Source organism: Ambystoma mexicanum, chromosome 6q, assembly GCF_040938575.1.
Source record: "Ambystoma mexicanum isolate Mex_15411 chromosome 6q, UKY_AmexF1_1, whole genome shotgun sequence".
Taxonomy (NCBI): Eukaryota; Metazoa; Chordata; class Amphibia; order Caudata; family Ambystomatidae; genus Ambystoma; species Ambystoma mexicanum.
In genome coordinates, this window is record NC_090937.1 from 817,331,547 (window position 1) to 817,344,697 (window position 13,151).

General features: G+C 47.5%; 1 protein-coding gene across 3 annotated transcripts in view; it reads left to right on the top strand.

The window, feature by feature from the left end:
- The window catches only part of FNIP2 (folliculin interacting protein 2), a 457,199-nt gene extending 444,488 nt beyond the window's left edge, over positions 1-12,711 (top strand). For all 3 annotated transcript variants that reach the window (XM_069631342.1, XM_069631341.1, XM_069631343.1), the window contains 2 exons: positions 6,445-6,560; positions 9,183-12,711. In XM_069631342.1, the coding sequence (XP_069487443.1) occupies positions 6,445-6,560; positions 9,183-9,261 (195 nt within the window). In that variant the 3' untranslated portion in view covers positions 9,262-12,711. The remainder of the gene's footprint in view (positions 1-6,444; positions 6,561-9,182) is intronic.
- The last annotated feature ends 440 nt before the right edge of the window (positions 12,712-13,151 follow it).

Below are 13,151 nucleotides of genomic sequence, written 5' to 3' on the forward strand. Positions count from 1 at the left end.
GCCTGTGACTCTGTTCTGTTTATCACCACCTTGGCCGATGCTTCCCAATACAGTGTCTCCATCTTGGACCCACCCATATGGGTGCGAAAACCCCCCATGAAAGACCAACTGACCCGGTCAAATGCCTTCTCAGCGTCCAAGGCCAGCAAAAGAATCCCCCATCCTCCTTTGCTGCCGGTGATTCCAAAATGTGAAGCGTCTTGCGGATGTTGTCCGCTCCCTGCCTGTGCAGCATGAAACCTGCCTGGTCAGGATGGATCTGCCTGGGGAGATATACCTCCAGGCGCGAGGCTAGGACTCTGGCAAAGATCTTCGCATCCACGTTGAGGAGGGAGATGGGCCTGTACGAGGCACAGTTGGCCTGATTCTTCCCTAATTTCCGGATGACTGCTATTAAGGCCTGGAGGAAGGATGGTAGCAGCGTGTCCTTTCCCATTTTGGAGTTAAATAGCTTTGCCAGGGGCTCTGCCAATTGACTTTGGTACTGCTTATAAAAGTCGGCAGTGAAGCCGTTATCTCCCGGGGCCTTCCACATGTTTAACCTTTGAATGGCCCGCAGGACCTCATCTCTAGTTATCTCGCCATCTAGCTTCTCACTCTCTGCCTTCATGAGCCTGGGGATGCTTGTTTCATCCAGATACCGCCGCATTTCCCCCACTGACTCCTCCGTTGTAGCGTATAGCTCTCTGTAGAAACTTGCAAAACAGCCTGCAATGTCCCCAGCCCCCTTCACAATGCGTCACACTTCATCCCGTATCCCCTCTACCCTCCTCTCCACTCTACCTGTTAGCGAGGAGGGTCCCCAACATGTCCCCTTTTCGTAATATCTTTGACGGGTGCATCATCTTCTTTACGACCTCCCCTATCGGGACCATGTGGAGTTCCTGCCTCTTATCTCTCATTTCACCTAGGAGCTTTTCCCCGTCAGCCCCTGCCATGGTCATTTGGGACCTCGGCACCCTTAATACCTTCTGGAGCCCCCCTTCGATTAGCCCCCTCTCCCTCTTTCTATGAGACCCTTCAGCGATAAGTAGTCCCCTTAGCCGCCTCCCAAACCGTTGCCTTGCCAGTCTCCCCATTAACATTAGTTTCAAAGTAGGCCTGTATCTCCTTTTCCTAAACACCCGGTCCCTGGACATGTTAACATTGCACCTCCAACGAAAGCATTGTGCGGACTCCGGTAGTCGCCAGTTAGCTACCAACAGCTCCGGGTCTGACCACGTGATCGCCTCCAACCTAGATGCCCCCAACTCACCTATCCGTTCCCTCAGGACCAGGAGGAGATCTATTCTCGTGTACGTCTGATGGGGGGGGGGGGGTAGAAAAACGTGTAGCCTCTCAGACCCGGCCGGTGCCTCCTCCAGACATCCGCCCAAAAATAGTTCCGTAGGAGATTCTGAAAGGCAAAGTTGGTCAATGCTTTAACACCAGTACCTTTTGCGGACCACCAGTCTAGTGTGGGGTTCACCACCAGGTTGAAATCCCCCCCCCCGCCCCCTGGAGTGTCGCACCCTCCGCCCAACCATCCATCATTTTAAAAATCTGACTGAGAAATGCCAGCTGCCCCGTGTTGCGTGGCTAGAGAGTAGCTAACTTGATCTGCGTCCCCTCATGTACATCTTTTTATACCCAGGAACCTTCCCCCGAATCCCCTCTTGACCTGGATTCCCGTCAGTCGAAAGGACTTACCCAGCAGAATGGAGTGTTTGTGCGAGGCCCAGAAATTACTACTTAGCTCCTTACCCTTTATTGACGATTCCGACCCCTGCCTGTAATGAGTCTCTTGTAAGAAGAGGATCCCGAGTTTCTGGTTAAAGATCTCTTGTTCTGGGAGTTCAATCCCTTCATGTTCAGTGTACCCACCACTACCTCAACCATACCCCTTCCTTGGTCACTCCCTAATTTCCTCATGGTGTACCTTACATCTGTCACATGTGCACTTCCTCCTTGCCCAACTCTGGTCTGAGACGTCCGATCCTGTGCCACCATCAAATTGGGCACACCTACCGAACCACCAGGGGTGTAACCCCTCCCTTGTGCCACATGTTGGCTAGATGCGCTTCCCCCCTCTATCCTACATCAGCTCGAGTGGGGTGGAAAAACCCACCCAACTCTAGGTAAAACCTTCAACCAACTTCTGGATCTCCCCTCCCCCCTCACTGCAGATTTCTATCTTACAGCACTCCCCCTCAGTCTAATTTGTTATCAAAGTTTAACACAAGAACAGACCACCTTATCAGCAGTTATCGGGGATTCCCCCACTGACCTTCCGGCTCCAGAACCAGAAAGACCCCTTCCTCCAGGGGGACCTAGAAAAAATAAACTACAATGGAGGATGCGGACATAGAGAAGTCCCTCCTCTCAGGTGTCTTCATTTCGTGACGGAGGTGTTTTTGTTCTTGGAACTTCCGAACTCCTTTTGCCCTGCGTTTTCCTCGCACCGATTCTGGGCATCGGGGAGGTCCGATTGGGGTCCAGTCCATGTACTCCGACTTCCGAAGCGGGGCCTTCCCACCGGCCCACCAGATCCTGTGACTCGTATCTCCTCCTCCGCCACCAGACAATACCTTTCTTCCTCCCATTCAAACACCGGAGCAAAGGGTAGCCCCATCAGTACCTCACCCGCTTCTCCTGAAGCCATCTAGTGAGGGCCCCACACTGCTTCCGTCTGTTATGTGTGGTTGGACAAATCCTGGAAAATGGCTGCTCTGGAGTCGATGTAGGTCACCTCCTTCATGCGCTTTGCCTTTTCAAGGATCCTTGCCTTGAAATAATGCAAGTGCACCAGGACTGAGCATTAACCACGTGATCCAACTCTGGCTCGATGCACCCTGTCTATGATGACTCTCACTCCTTCCCTTGAATCAAAGACCATCCCGATTATTTCTTTCATCTTTTGTTTCCGGCCCATCGAGTCTCACTGTCCGTCTCTTGCAGCCCAAAGAACCCGAGGTTGTTGTCTCTCCCAGTTCTCAATGTCCACCTTGAGACGCAACTCCTCCTCACGTCTCTCCATTTCCAAGAAGCGCGCTTCCATTTGTGTCTTCAATAAACCAGTGGAGGCCTGGTTGGCCTCCACCCCATCCATTCTGTCCTCCAGGGTGACCACCTTGGCCGAAAGGTCTGCCTATTTGGCCCCATGTCCGTCCTCATCCCTCTAATTTCTTCCAGGATGGTTTGTATATCATTCTTAATGGAACTAACCGCTGCCAGGGGCACAGCAGGTCCCCAGGCGCCCCGCCATCTCCTTGCTACTTGAAGCACGTCAGGTTTTCCTACCAGCTCATAATTGTCCCCAACCGTTGTTTCCGGCTTGCATAAAAGGGGAAGACTCAGGAGGCGTGTGGTTTATTCTGGCTTTAGATCACTTCCACACACAGGTGCCTCTCCCAGCCGAGTCCCGAGCGGGTCAATGCAGTGGAGGCTAATGGCCCCCCCTTCTCCTCCGGAGATGGTGCTGGATTCCTAACTAGGGTCTTCAAACAGGCCGGCTCCTTTCTCTGTTGATTCCCGGTCTTGTTCCTCAGTGGGAGCCCCCTCTCCCCCTTCGATACTCTGCTGTTTTCTCCACACTTGTGCAGGTGTCCCAGAGGGCACAATCCCATATATTGGGGCGGGGGGGTCCCCCACGAGGTTCAGTTTGTTACTCCTCCTCTGCGTGGGCCCTTCTGTTCCCCTTTGCTCTCCCTGGCAGTTGAGGTCCTCAGGGGTTGGGGGGGGGTCACCCACCCCCCACCGGGATAGTCCCACTTGCCTCGTCCCATCGCTGCTGTTTCCCCGCTGTGGGGGCACCGTGCGCGCTGCACCCGTGTGTGCCGCAACTGCTGGTGCGGGCCCTGGGTTTTCCCAGCCCCTGTCACCTCAGCCGAGGGCTCCCTCCAAACCTTCCACTCGTGCACAGGGGCAGGGTCTGGAGACTCCCAGCAAGCCCAACACTCCAGGTTCCCACACCAGGAATGGCCCTTGGAGGATCCTTGCACTTGGCCTCTGGTAGACCATCTGCCTCTCAGTTAAACGGAGGCTGACAGATCTGCAATCATCTAGCATTTCCCCCCCCTCTCCTTATGGGGAGAGTGGCCAGCTCGTGGAATTATAAACGGGCCTTAGCAGTTTATTAAGGTTCATGTAGTGTGGAAGACTTTTCCCTGATTCCTTAGTAGTCTGAGTGGTTTGTGCAGCGTTGCTCCAAAGACCCCCAGGCTCTTCAGTGCGTTTGTGTGACTGGTGTTTGGCACAACGTGGACGTTCGTAGCAAGCTCTTTACATGGGCCGCGAATCACAACTCTCACTCCGGATACCTCCAAGGTTGTCTCCTCCCCTGTTCCCCAACGTGGTTCAAGGCCTCAGCGCCGCCTCCAGCCAGCCCGTCTCCTCTGTCCCATACTGTGTTGGGGGCCGGGACGATGAGGGATCTGCGGCAGCCCACCTGCGGCATCCTCCCAGCAGGCGGGCGCCTTCTCTGCCGGACTCTTGTTCGTGCGGGGGCAGGGAGTCTCCGCTCCAGAACTAATCTGGAGATTCGCAGCATTTGCAAGCCTCCCTCTGGTGCAGCCTGCGACGTCGCAGCCGCTGCCGAACTCTGCTGCCTCTATCACACGTCTCTGCAGGGCCTGACCTCCCGGGAGGGGAGGGAGATAGGTCTTCACCACACCGTCCCTCGCGTCTCTCGGGTGGGGTATCGGCCTCTCCTGTTCCTTCACTGGGGGTGCTGTGCCTGCCGGCCTCAGCCTCCCTCCACCCGTGGCCTCGTCTCCACAGTTCGGCTCCTCCTCCCTCCACAGCACTGCTTGGGACCGTCAGCAGGCTTGTCACCTCGCAAGTCTGCCACGTCCAGCCAGGTCAATGTCCAAGCTCCTCGAGCCTATAGGGCTCCAGCAGGTTCCCATGGCCTTGCATGTGCCAGGGATCGCTTTTTCGGGGATGCAGGTACTACGTTTCTCGGTCTCCTCAAAAACTCGAATGTAGGGGAAGGAGCGCGCACTCTGGCAGCCGTTTTGCCTGCACCCTCTGGTGGCCGCCACAAATCACTTGTTAATGGTTAATATTTACAAAGGTATTCACAGGGGTCATTGATCACTGGAGGGATTCATTTTGCATAATATATCCGCTCCATTCCTTGAACACAGAGGCATGGCTTGTGTACCAGCTTAAAGGCATACTCTAGTAAAAAATTTTATTTCAAAAATAGATAGCCCACATTAAAAAAAAATACTAGCATCCTCCGTTTTAAAACTTCCTATGTAAAATTTTGAGATATTTAAGCTCAAAAGCAAGCACAAGGGCGCCGCCATTTTGTGAAATGGAGGCCCTCCTGTGCTGGCTTTTGCGGCACTAATGAAGGAAAAGCCAGCCAGCTATAGTAAACAAAGTCTACCGCTGGGTGGCTTTCCCTTCATTAGTGCCGGGACTCGGAGGACGCGGACCGGAGACCAGAGCAGGAAAGCTGCAGCTGAATCTCGGTAAGTGCTATTTTTTTTTTTTTTTTTTTTTACAAAAAATAAGCACTAGCTGCGTTTTTTTTTCTAAGTTTTCCGGGCTGGAGGAGCCCGGAAAACTTAGAAATAAAACCGCAGCTTTAAAAACGTATTTATGTTTGCGGTCGCTTTTGAAGCGACCGCAAACATAAATACAACGTTATTGTGTTGGAAAACGCTGCGGTTTTAAAACCGCAGCGTTTTCCAACACAACCGTGTTGTGTCTGCCTGAATCTGCTTTACCATTTGGGGCTCTCGGGCTCCCCACGGGGAGCCCGAGAGCCCCAAATGGAAAAGCAGATTCAGGCAGACACAACGCGGCGTTGCGGAAAACAACCGCTTCAAAAGCGACCGCAAACATAAAAACAACGTTTTTAAAGCTGCGGTTTTATTCCTAAGTTTTCCGGGCTCCTCCAGCCCGGAAAACTTAGAAAAAAAAACGCAGCTAGTGCTTATTTTTTGTAAAAAAAAAAAAAAATAGCACTTACCGAGATTCAGCTGCAGCTTTCCTGCTCTGGTCTCCGGTCCGCGTCCTCCGAGTCCCGGCACTAATGAAGGGAAAGCCACCCAGCGGTAGACTTTGTTTACTACAGCTGGCTGGCTTTTCCTTCATTAGTGCCGCAAAAGCAAAAGCCAGCACAGGAGTGCCTCCATTTCACAAAATGGCGGCGCCCCTGTGCTTGCTTTTTCGAATTTTGAGCTTGAATAGCTCAAAACTTTACATAGGAAGTTTTAAAACGGAGGATGCTAGTATTTTTTTTTTAATGTGGCCTATCTATTTTTGAAATAAAATTTTTTACTAGAGTATCCCTTTAAGCTTGCATGGCTACATAAGGTCTATTGTTATCAATTGCATATCCAGTTACTGAATGTTTAATTGCAGTATTTTATCGAAATGAACTGAGTGTGAATTTTGAATAGGATTACTTTGTTTTAAGATACTAATCTCAGTCATTTGTCATGTTTACAGTGTGTCATGCATCTTGAGAACCGGCTCCAGGAGTTTTATTTCAAAAGTAAAATGCTCTCGGAGTACCTGCGAGGGCACACAAGAGTTCATGTGAAAGAGCTTGGTGTTGTGCTGGGGTGAGTACAAAGCCATCGTCCATGGTTACAGATGCTGTTGCAAGATACATGAGGGGTTCAACAAGAGCATTTAGGTGTTGGGGGAAGCAGTGCATGCCTCCTCTACACAATGTACGTTTGGAAGGTCCCGAGGGCTGACTCTGCACGAGAGCCCTGAAGCCCTGGCTAGTGTACCGAAAGATGTTCAGCCAAGCACTGAGAACTACCTCAGATACATGGCGGTGGGCAGGGGTGAAACACATGCAGGCAGCTGTCCATGTAACTGCTTTTAATTAATACAGGAACAAAGGAATATGCCGGGCTGCTAGTGTTTGCAGTGGTCTGTTCGGGCCTTGAATTCTAGTTAAGGGTGGCGAGGGTGCATTAGTTTAGGATTATATCCCTAGTGAAGCAGAGAGATGAGTGGGTTTCACGTTCTTTTGGTTCAACAGCCCGCACATCTGGCATTCTCACGCTCGATTGTTCCTTTTCTGTTTGTTTCTGTTTATTTCTATTTTTTGTCCCTTTAGAAGCAGTACGTGCTGCTTAAATGGTATCTCTATGCTTTCTGCCACTAACCTTATGGGATTAACTGGTTGTGGTGGCACGTACTGGAAAATTGATTGCCTAGCAAAAATAGTAATGCAAAAAGGGCAGTTGAGGGTGTATGTCTGCCAGGTCTGTAGTGGTTTAACCCCCACACTTTTTATAGTGACTTGTTTGGTTCTGTCAGTTCGATTGCCAAAATAATGTATATAGAAATTGGGGAGGAGGGAAGCTGAGGGGAGGTGTGGCAGGTTATGGAGAAGGGGGACTGGGCCCCAATTTGGGCAGATGGGAATCTGCGGGGACCCCCTATTAAGAGAAAGAAGAAAACAATTGTATGGGAATGGTGAAATTGCCCTAACCAAACAGTCCCCTTTAAAAAATTGTGGGACTGAATCCAAATGCAACCTGCTTGCCACAGACTGTGCTCATGCGTTGTCGACTTCCCACGTCTTAGTCTTTGTTACATTGCTCATGACAGGACTTTATTCTCTAGCAATGGGTTGGATGCCACTCATGTCTCCTTTACAAAACTAGCAAGTCTTTATTTTTTATTTTATTTGATTACTCAGATCCATCCAGATGGGTCACACCTTAAGATAACCACAGATGGAAAAACACGTCAGATGGTATTCCTATTGATGAAATTGCGCACATTTACTTGCATGTGAGGCCATTTTACTGTAATTTTGTGCCACCATGAGCTTTACTACATTGTCACCAATCAGAGATACAAAGATAAAGGATGCAGCTGTGCCACTATACGGTGTGACCCATGTCTAATCCCAAAATGGCCGTAGGTAAAGGGATCACTACAATGTCCGTGACATCGGATCTAGAACATATTCCTGGAATGTCAATCTGGGAGGACAAACACCTTTTGAACAGAGGACAAGTAATCACATAATTAAGGGGATACACGTCGGGAGGTAAATCGGTGGATTAAGGAGGGCAAGCCACTTCAGTGATGCTCTAGCTTTCACATTGTTCCTTCTCTGTAGAATTAGGCTTTCAGGTTAAGTATCAAGTTGTGTATTGTAACCTTACTTTTCAAAGACCTATCTCGCTATTGATAATTAAGTCTGTGTTTATTTCAGATTAGAACCTGGCGGGGGGTGTCAGCCTCTCAGCCAATCAGGAGGCTCGGAACAGGGGCATTACCAGTGGTAATTCACCCCTCTCCGGGCAGCCTCACGGCTGGAGGCTGCCATCTTCCCCCACCGGGGAATGTGGTAAGTGGTGTCCCACTTCCCCTCTCCACTTCCTCCCTTCCTCCCTCCATCCACAGAATTCCCTCCCCGCCCCTGACCCCCACTTACCTTTGTCGGAGTCCATTTCGGGAGCGGACCCGCTGGGAAAACTTTTGTCCCCAGCGCATCCTCTCCTGATCTGCGATAGGCCATCATGGAAAGGAAGAAGGGAGTACAAGTCCCTTCTTCCTTTCCATTGTGGCCATTTTTTTTTGTTTACTTTTTGAATGTGGGCCATAGAAAGAGAAGGGACTACATGTAGTCTCTTCTCCCGTTTCCATGGCGGCCCTTTTTTTAGTTTACTTTTTTCTATTTTTTTCAATGGCTGCCATGGAAAGGGAAAATTGACTTAATTTTCCCTTCCCTGGCAGGCAATTTTCCCTTTTTGTTTTTTTCTGTTCCGAAACGCTGAAGCTTTTCAGAACAGAAAAAGAAAATAGTTTTAGTACCCCGGTCTTATGAGCCGGGGTACTAATAGCAATACGCGCCTCGCCTTGGGGGCATTACCGAGTCAGGTAACGGTGTGGGGCTGGTTTAAATCATGAAGTAGATAAGAAATTGACATTCCCATAATCCAGTTAAATAAGTTAAACCAAAATGAATCTACAGGTAAAAAAAAAACAGTGGGTTGTCAACATGGCTACTTGTTTTTCCTAGATGGGAAGCACAAGCCTTCGGGGGTACATCTCTCTCCTCAGAACCCACAGATTAGCCTATAAGCAATAATAATGCATGGTCCCCTTTCAGTGGTTCGTCGCTTCCTTTGGTTCTTTTTTTGTATGGTAGGTCTTCTGTCACTTGAGCATGCTATATTTATCTTATGATTCTATTTTTTTTTTCCTCCCAGGATCGAATCGAACGACCTGCCTCTTCTTGCTGCAATCGCGAGCACTCACTCACCATACGTCGCTCAGATACTTCTATAAGCTACCCTCTCAGGTTAGCCATTTCCTCCGTGAAGGGCGGACATCCGAAAAGGTGGACATTCACTGCACCATAACAGGACTGCGACAATGAAGCAGCGGCGGGTGTTTTTCCTCCTTGTTCCAGTCGTTTGCTTGGAGGGGTTGTCTCCTCAACGCTTCTCAGTGAACTTCAGTTTACATGAACTAAGTCAAACAGGTTTGACTTCATCTCATCTCGCTATTAAAGTTATATTAAACTACTTCACCAAAAAAAGGCAAAAGAAAGCTAGAGTGGGGCTACATCAGCTACCATAGTGTTTGTACAAAAGCGGAGTTGAGCCACCTGATCTATGGATGTAGATATTGGAAAGCCACAACTGCCCAGCTCTTCTCGTGCTGCCTTTGGGTATAGTTTGCTTGCCTCTTATATAAACTGCACTGTACAGTCTGTTGCATTCCAATATGTAATGCTCCTTGAACCTTGCTAGGAGGGTGCGTCGAAGCAGGAGCATGTTACTGACGTAGTTGGGCTGGAACAATGAACTTGGCATTAACCTGGTAATGTCTGCTCAAAGGAAACCAAGAAGAAATAGTTGTACCAGTCTGCCCTATCACTGAACAATGAGCCACATATGTTGGCGGTGGTTTTAATCATTGCTACACTCGCTTTCTTAAAGGGATAGGCTTTACTTTTAAGGAGACTTTTTTGGAGAAACCTTATTATCGCTGGACGTTTACATGTGGTGTTGCACAAAAAAATAATGCACAGGTGTGTTTGATTTGTACACTATGAACCTGGACCCCATCTCAACAGCAAACGGACTTTATTGTGGTTTCTCTGCATTCTCTTTTGACACACTACATGCCAAGGATCCGACTGCTTATTACAAAAGCCTACAATATGTTGGCGTTTTCAGAAAAGGTTTCTTTGCCTGGCAGTTGTTCGGTCTCAAAACGGGCAATTTGTTTGGCTTTATTTGAATGAAAATGAGCCAAGAACGTGCATAATATTGTCTAATTGCTATTTGGGCAAACGTTCTGTTTTAACTTGTTCTTGTAAGCATTGGACTTGTAGGGAGTTGGGTTATCGTACTATTAAAATTGGGTGTGTAAAATGCACATGCAGTGCCTTCAGTGGACTAAACTAGTGTGCAGTGACGACGTTGCCTTCTCTGTTGGTTCGTGGACGACACCCAGCACCTCGAACAACTGCAGCAACTAAGCCACAGCTTTGCACTATTATCATCTGTGCCTTTTCCCCACTGAAGACAATTTATTTTTGCCAGATCTCCTGGCAAACAGGTGATGTGTGCCCCCTTGGCACAAAACTATCGCACACCTAATCTGAAGACCATAGACATGTTTGCTCCCTTGCTGGCCTCCCGAGTGCCCGGATCCTAGTTGCTTGGACAGTTCTCTCACCACACTGCAGTTCTGTTTCTTACCCCAATACTTCCATCACGTTGAAACCAACTACAGTCATTTATCTTGAAGTGTGCAATTAGAAGCGAATCATTTCTGGGCATTCCCCGTTTGTGGAATGTTTTCTTAAAACGATTGCATTAATAGTCGGATTCCCGATTCCAGCTTCCTATGACTCAAGTGAACTGCTTCTGCTGAAGAACTTTTAATAATCAAACTTCTAATTTGTGTTTGATTTTGTTTACACTTTCTTTTTACGTTTTCAATGTTTTGACGCCACACACTGTAACGTAACACTTACGCAAAGCTTTCCAAATGTGTTTTTATGGAGCGCTAGCATTTATGTACGGAACAAGCCTCACCTAGATGGTGTGGCTAGTATTTTTTTTTTTGTTTCCCAAAGTTCTACCTCATTTACCAGTGTATGCATTTAGGGGACTTGTGAACTCTTTTAGTCTTATGTGTGCTGAATGTACAACCTGTGTAGAATGTTGCTGATGAAGAAATTGAGACCGTGCTGCATGACTGTGCATACATTGTGAGAAAACAATCGAACTGTGATATTAACAGCTGTCCCTCTTGTTAAGGCCCTCATTGCTGCGTGCTAAGTTAGTGACAAGCGATGTCTGCAGGGAGTAAGGACTCCAGTGAGAGGCACAACTGCCAGTGACAGCGAAAGAAAGTGCTGCTTTGACGTTCCACACTGGCATCCTCTTTAACAGTATCATGACCGTTTTGCCATGGTTGAATTATCTGTTTTTATAAACTACTGAATAACTAAGTTAAAGAAATCAGCCATGCAAAGCGATCCACAACATGAGTTTCCCATGTGCGCTGTGAAGGAAAAAGACACTGAATACTGTGTTTTTGTTTCAGCCACATTACCTCCACAGATTGCATTGTAGTTTCTAGATTAAGGCAACATTCTTTGTACTCCTTATTTTTGCTGCTCAGTATGACTTAACAGCATTTGCAAAACCTGATGCGTCTATGAATTATTAAACACTGTTCATCTTGTCATTGAAACCAGAATGTACATTGATTACGATTGCTTTAAAATTGATTATTCTACTGATCGTTAATCTCTGCCAAAACCACACGGGCTTGGCCAATGCATTGCATGAAGTTTGCCTTTAATCAATATACATCATCAGTTTTAGATGCTTGGTGTTTAATGTCATTTCAACATGCACTGGTCCAAGATTGTGCTGACTAGACAATACCGTGCTGCATTCCTTCATCTGCTTTCAGTGGTCCAAATCTCCTCTTCAAACTGGAGTGAGCGATTTGTTGAAATAGCAATTAATGACGGACGTGTTCAACTACCTAAACGCTACTTTTATGGACACCACAGGGTTTTGATTGGTCCATGAAGTGCAGGCTTTGCTTTGAAAAGCTACTCCATGTTGTTGTGCAGTTTAGCAACCGGTGCCATTTGTACGACAACTGCTGCTTTATGTCGTGAAATGCCACATCTGACTACTAGCTATAGGGAGGGGAAAGGCATGCGTTGCACTTGTGGCTAAAGGGCTTTAATGTTATTAGAACATCCACTGCATTGCAGACAATCTCCCAATTAGAAAACCGCCTGTTAGTAGCTCTCGCAGGTTTAAAATGCCCATCTATTGGCGATTTGACAACCCTCACACGCTGGGCACACACACCAAGGATTGTCATGACTCCTGCCCTGGCGGAGGTGTGGGTGAAGTTGCCTGACATTAAGATAGCGAAACGTTGGAGAAGCAGATCTATAAGCTTAATTATAACACACTGACTATCTGTTGGCCTCACTGGAAAGCAGTCATTCCAATGTTCTAATAGAGTATTCTAAAACGCCATCAGTCAGAAGCTTAGGGCGGCTGGTTAACTTATTGAAAAAAAAATGTGCTCAATGTTGCTTATTTGGATTGTAAATCGTGCTATTTATTCCATATTGACCAAGCTACATTGAGACAATCTGTTAATGTTCTAGTACATCAGTTAATTCTATTTTTGTTATACGTTTCTTTACATGGAGTTTGGTGCAATAAAGTTTTCAGTATAATTTGACATGCCTCTGTCTTTAACATAGTTGCAATTTCAGAGATTGTTGTGCATTTCTTATGGTGTGACCAACTGGTGGACTCGATAGGAACGCAAACGGTTGAGTGGACTAAAAGCCTTCAGAACCTAAGAATGTCTTCATTTGCTGTTCCTGAATGTGTTGCTTTTCACTTTCACTTGAACAGTTTTATAAGTTGCTAGAATGACCGTCCTTTTTCATATGTAGTGTTACTCGTGCTATTTCTACTTTTTATCTAGGGGAGAGCTTATTCAGTCTTCATATCAGAGTGTACTCATGTTGAAGTTCTGATGCCCTATGAAAACGAGAACTAGCCTTAATAAAGTGTATTAAAGGACCAAATGCAATTAAAGGACGGTTTGAGAATCTACCTTCCATTTTTATTTTTATGGAGCATGTTCAGGGAATTTATACCCCTTCACCTCCT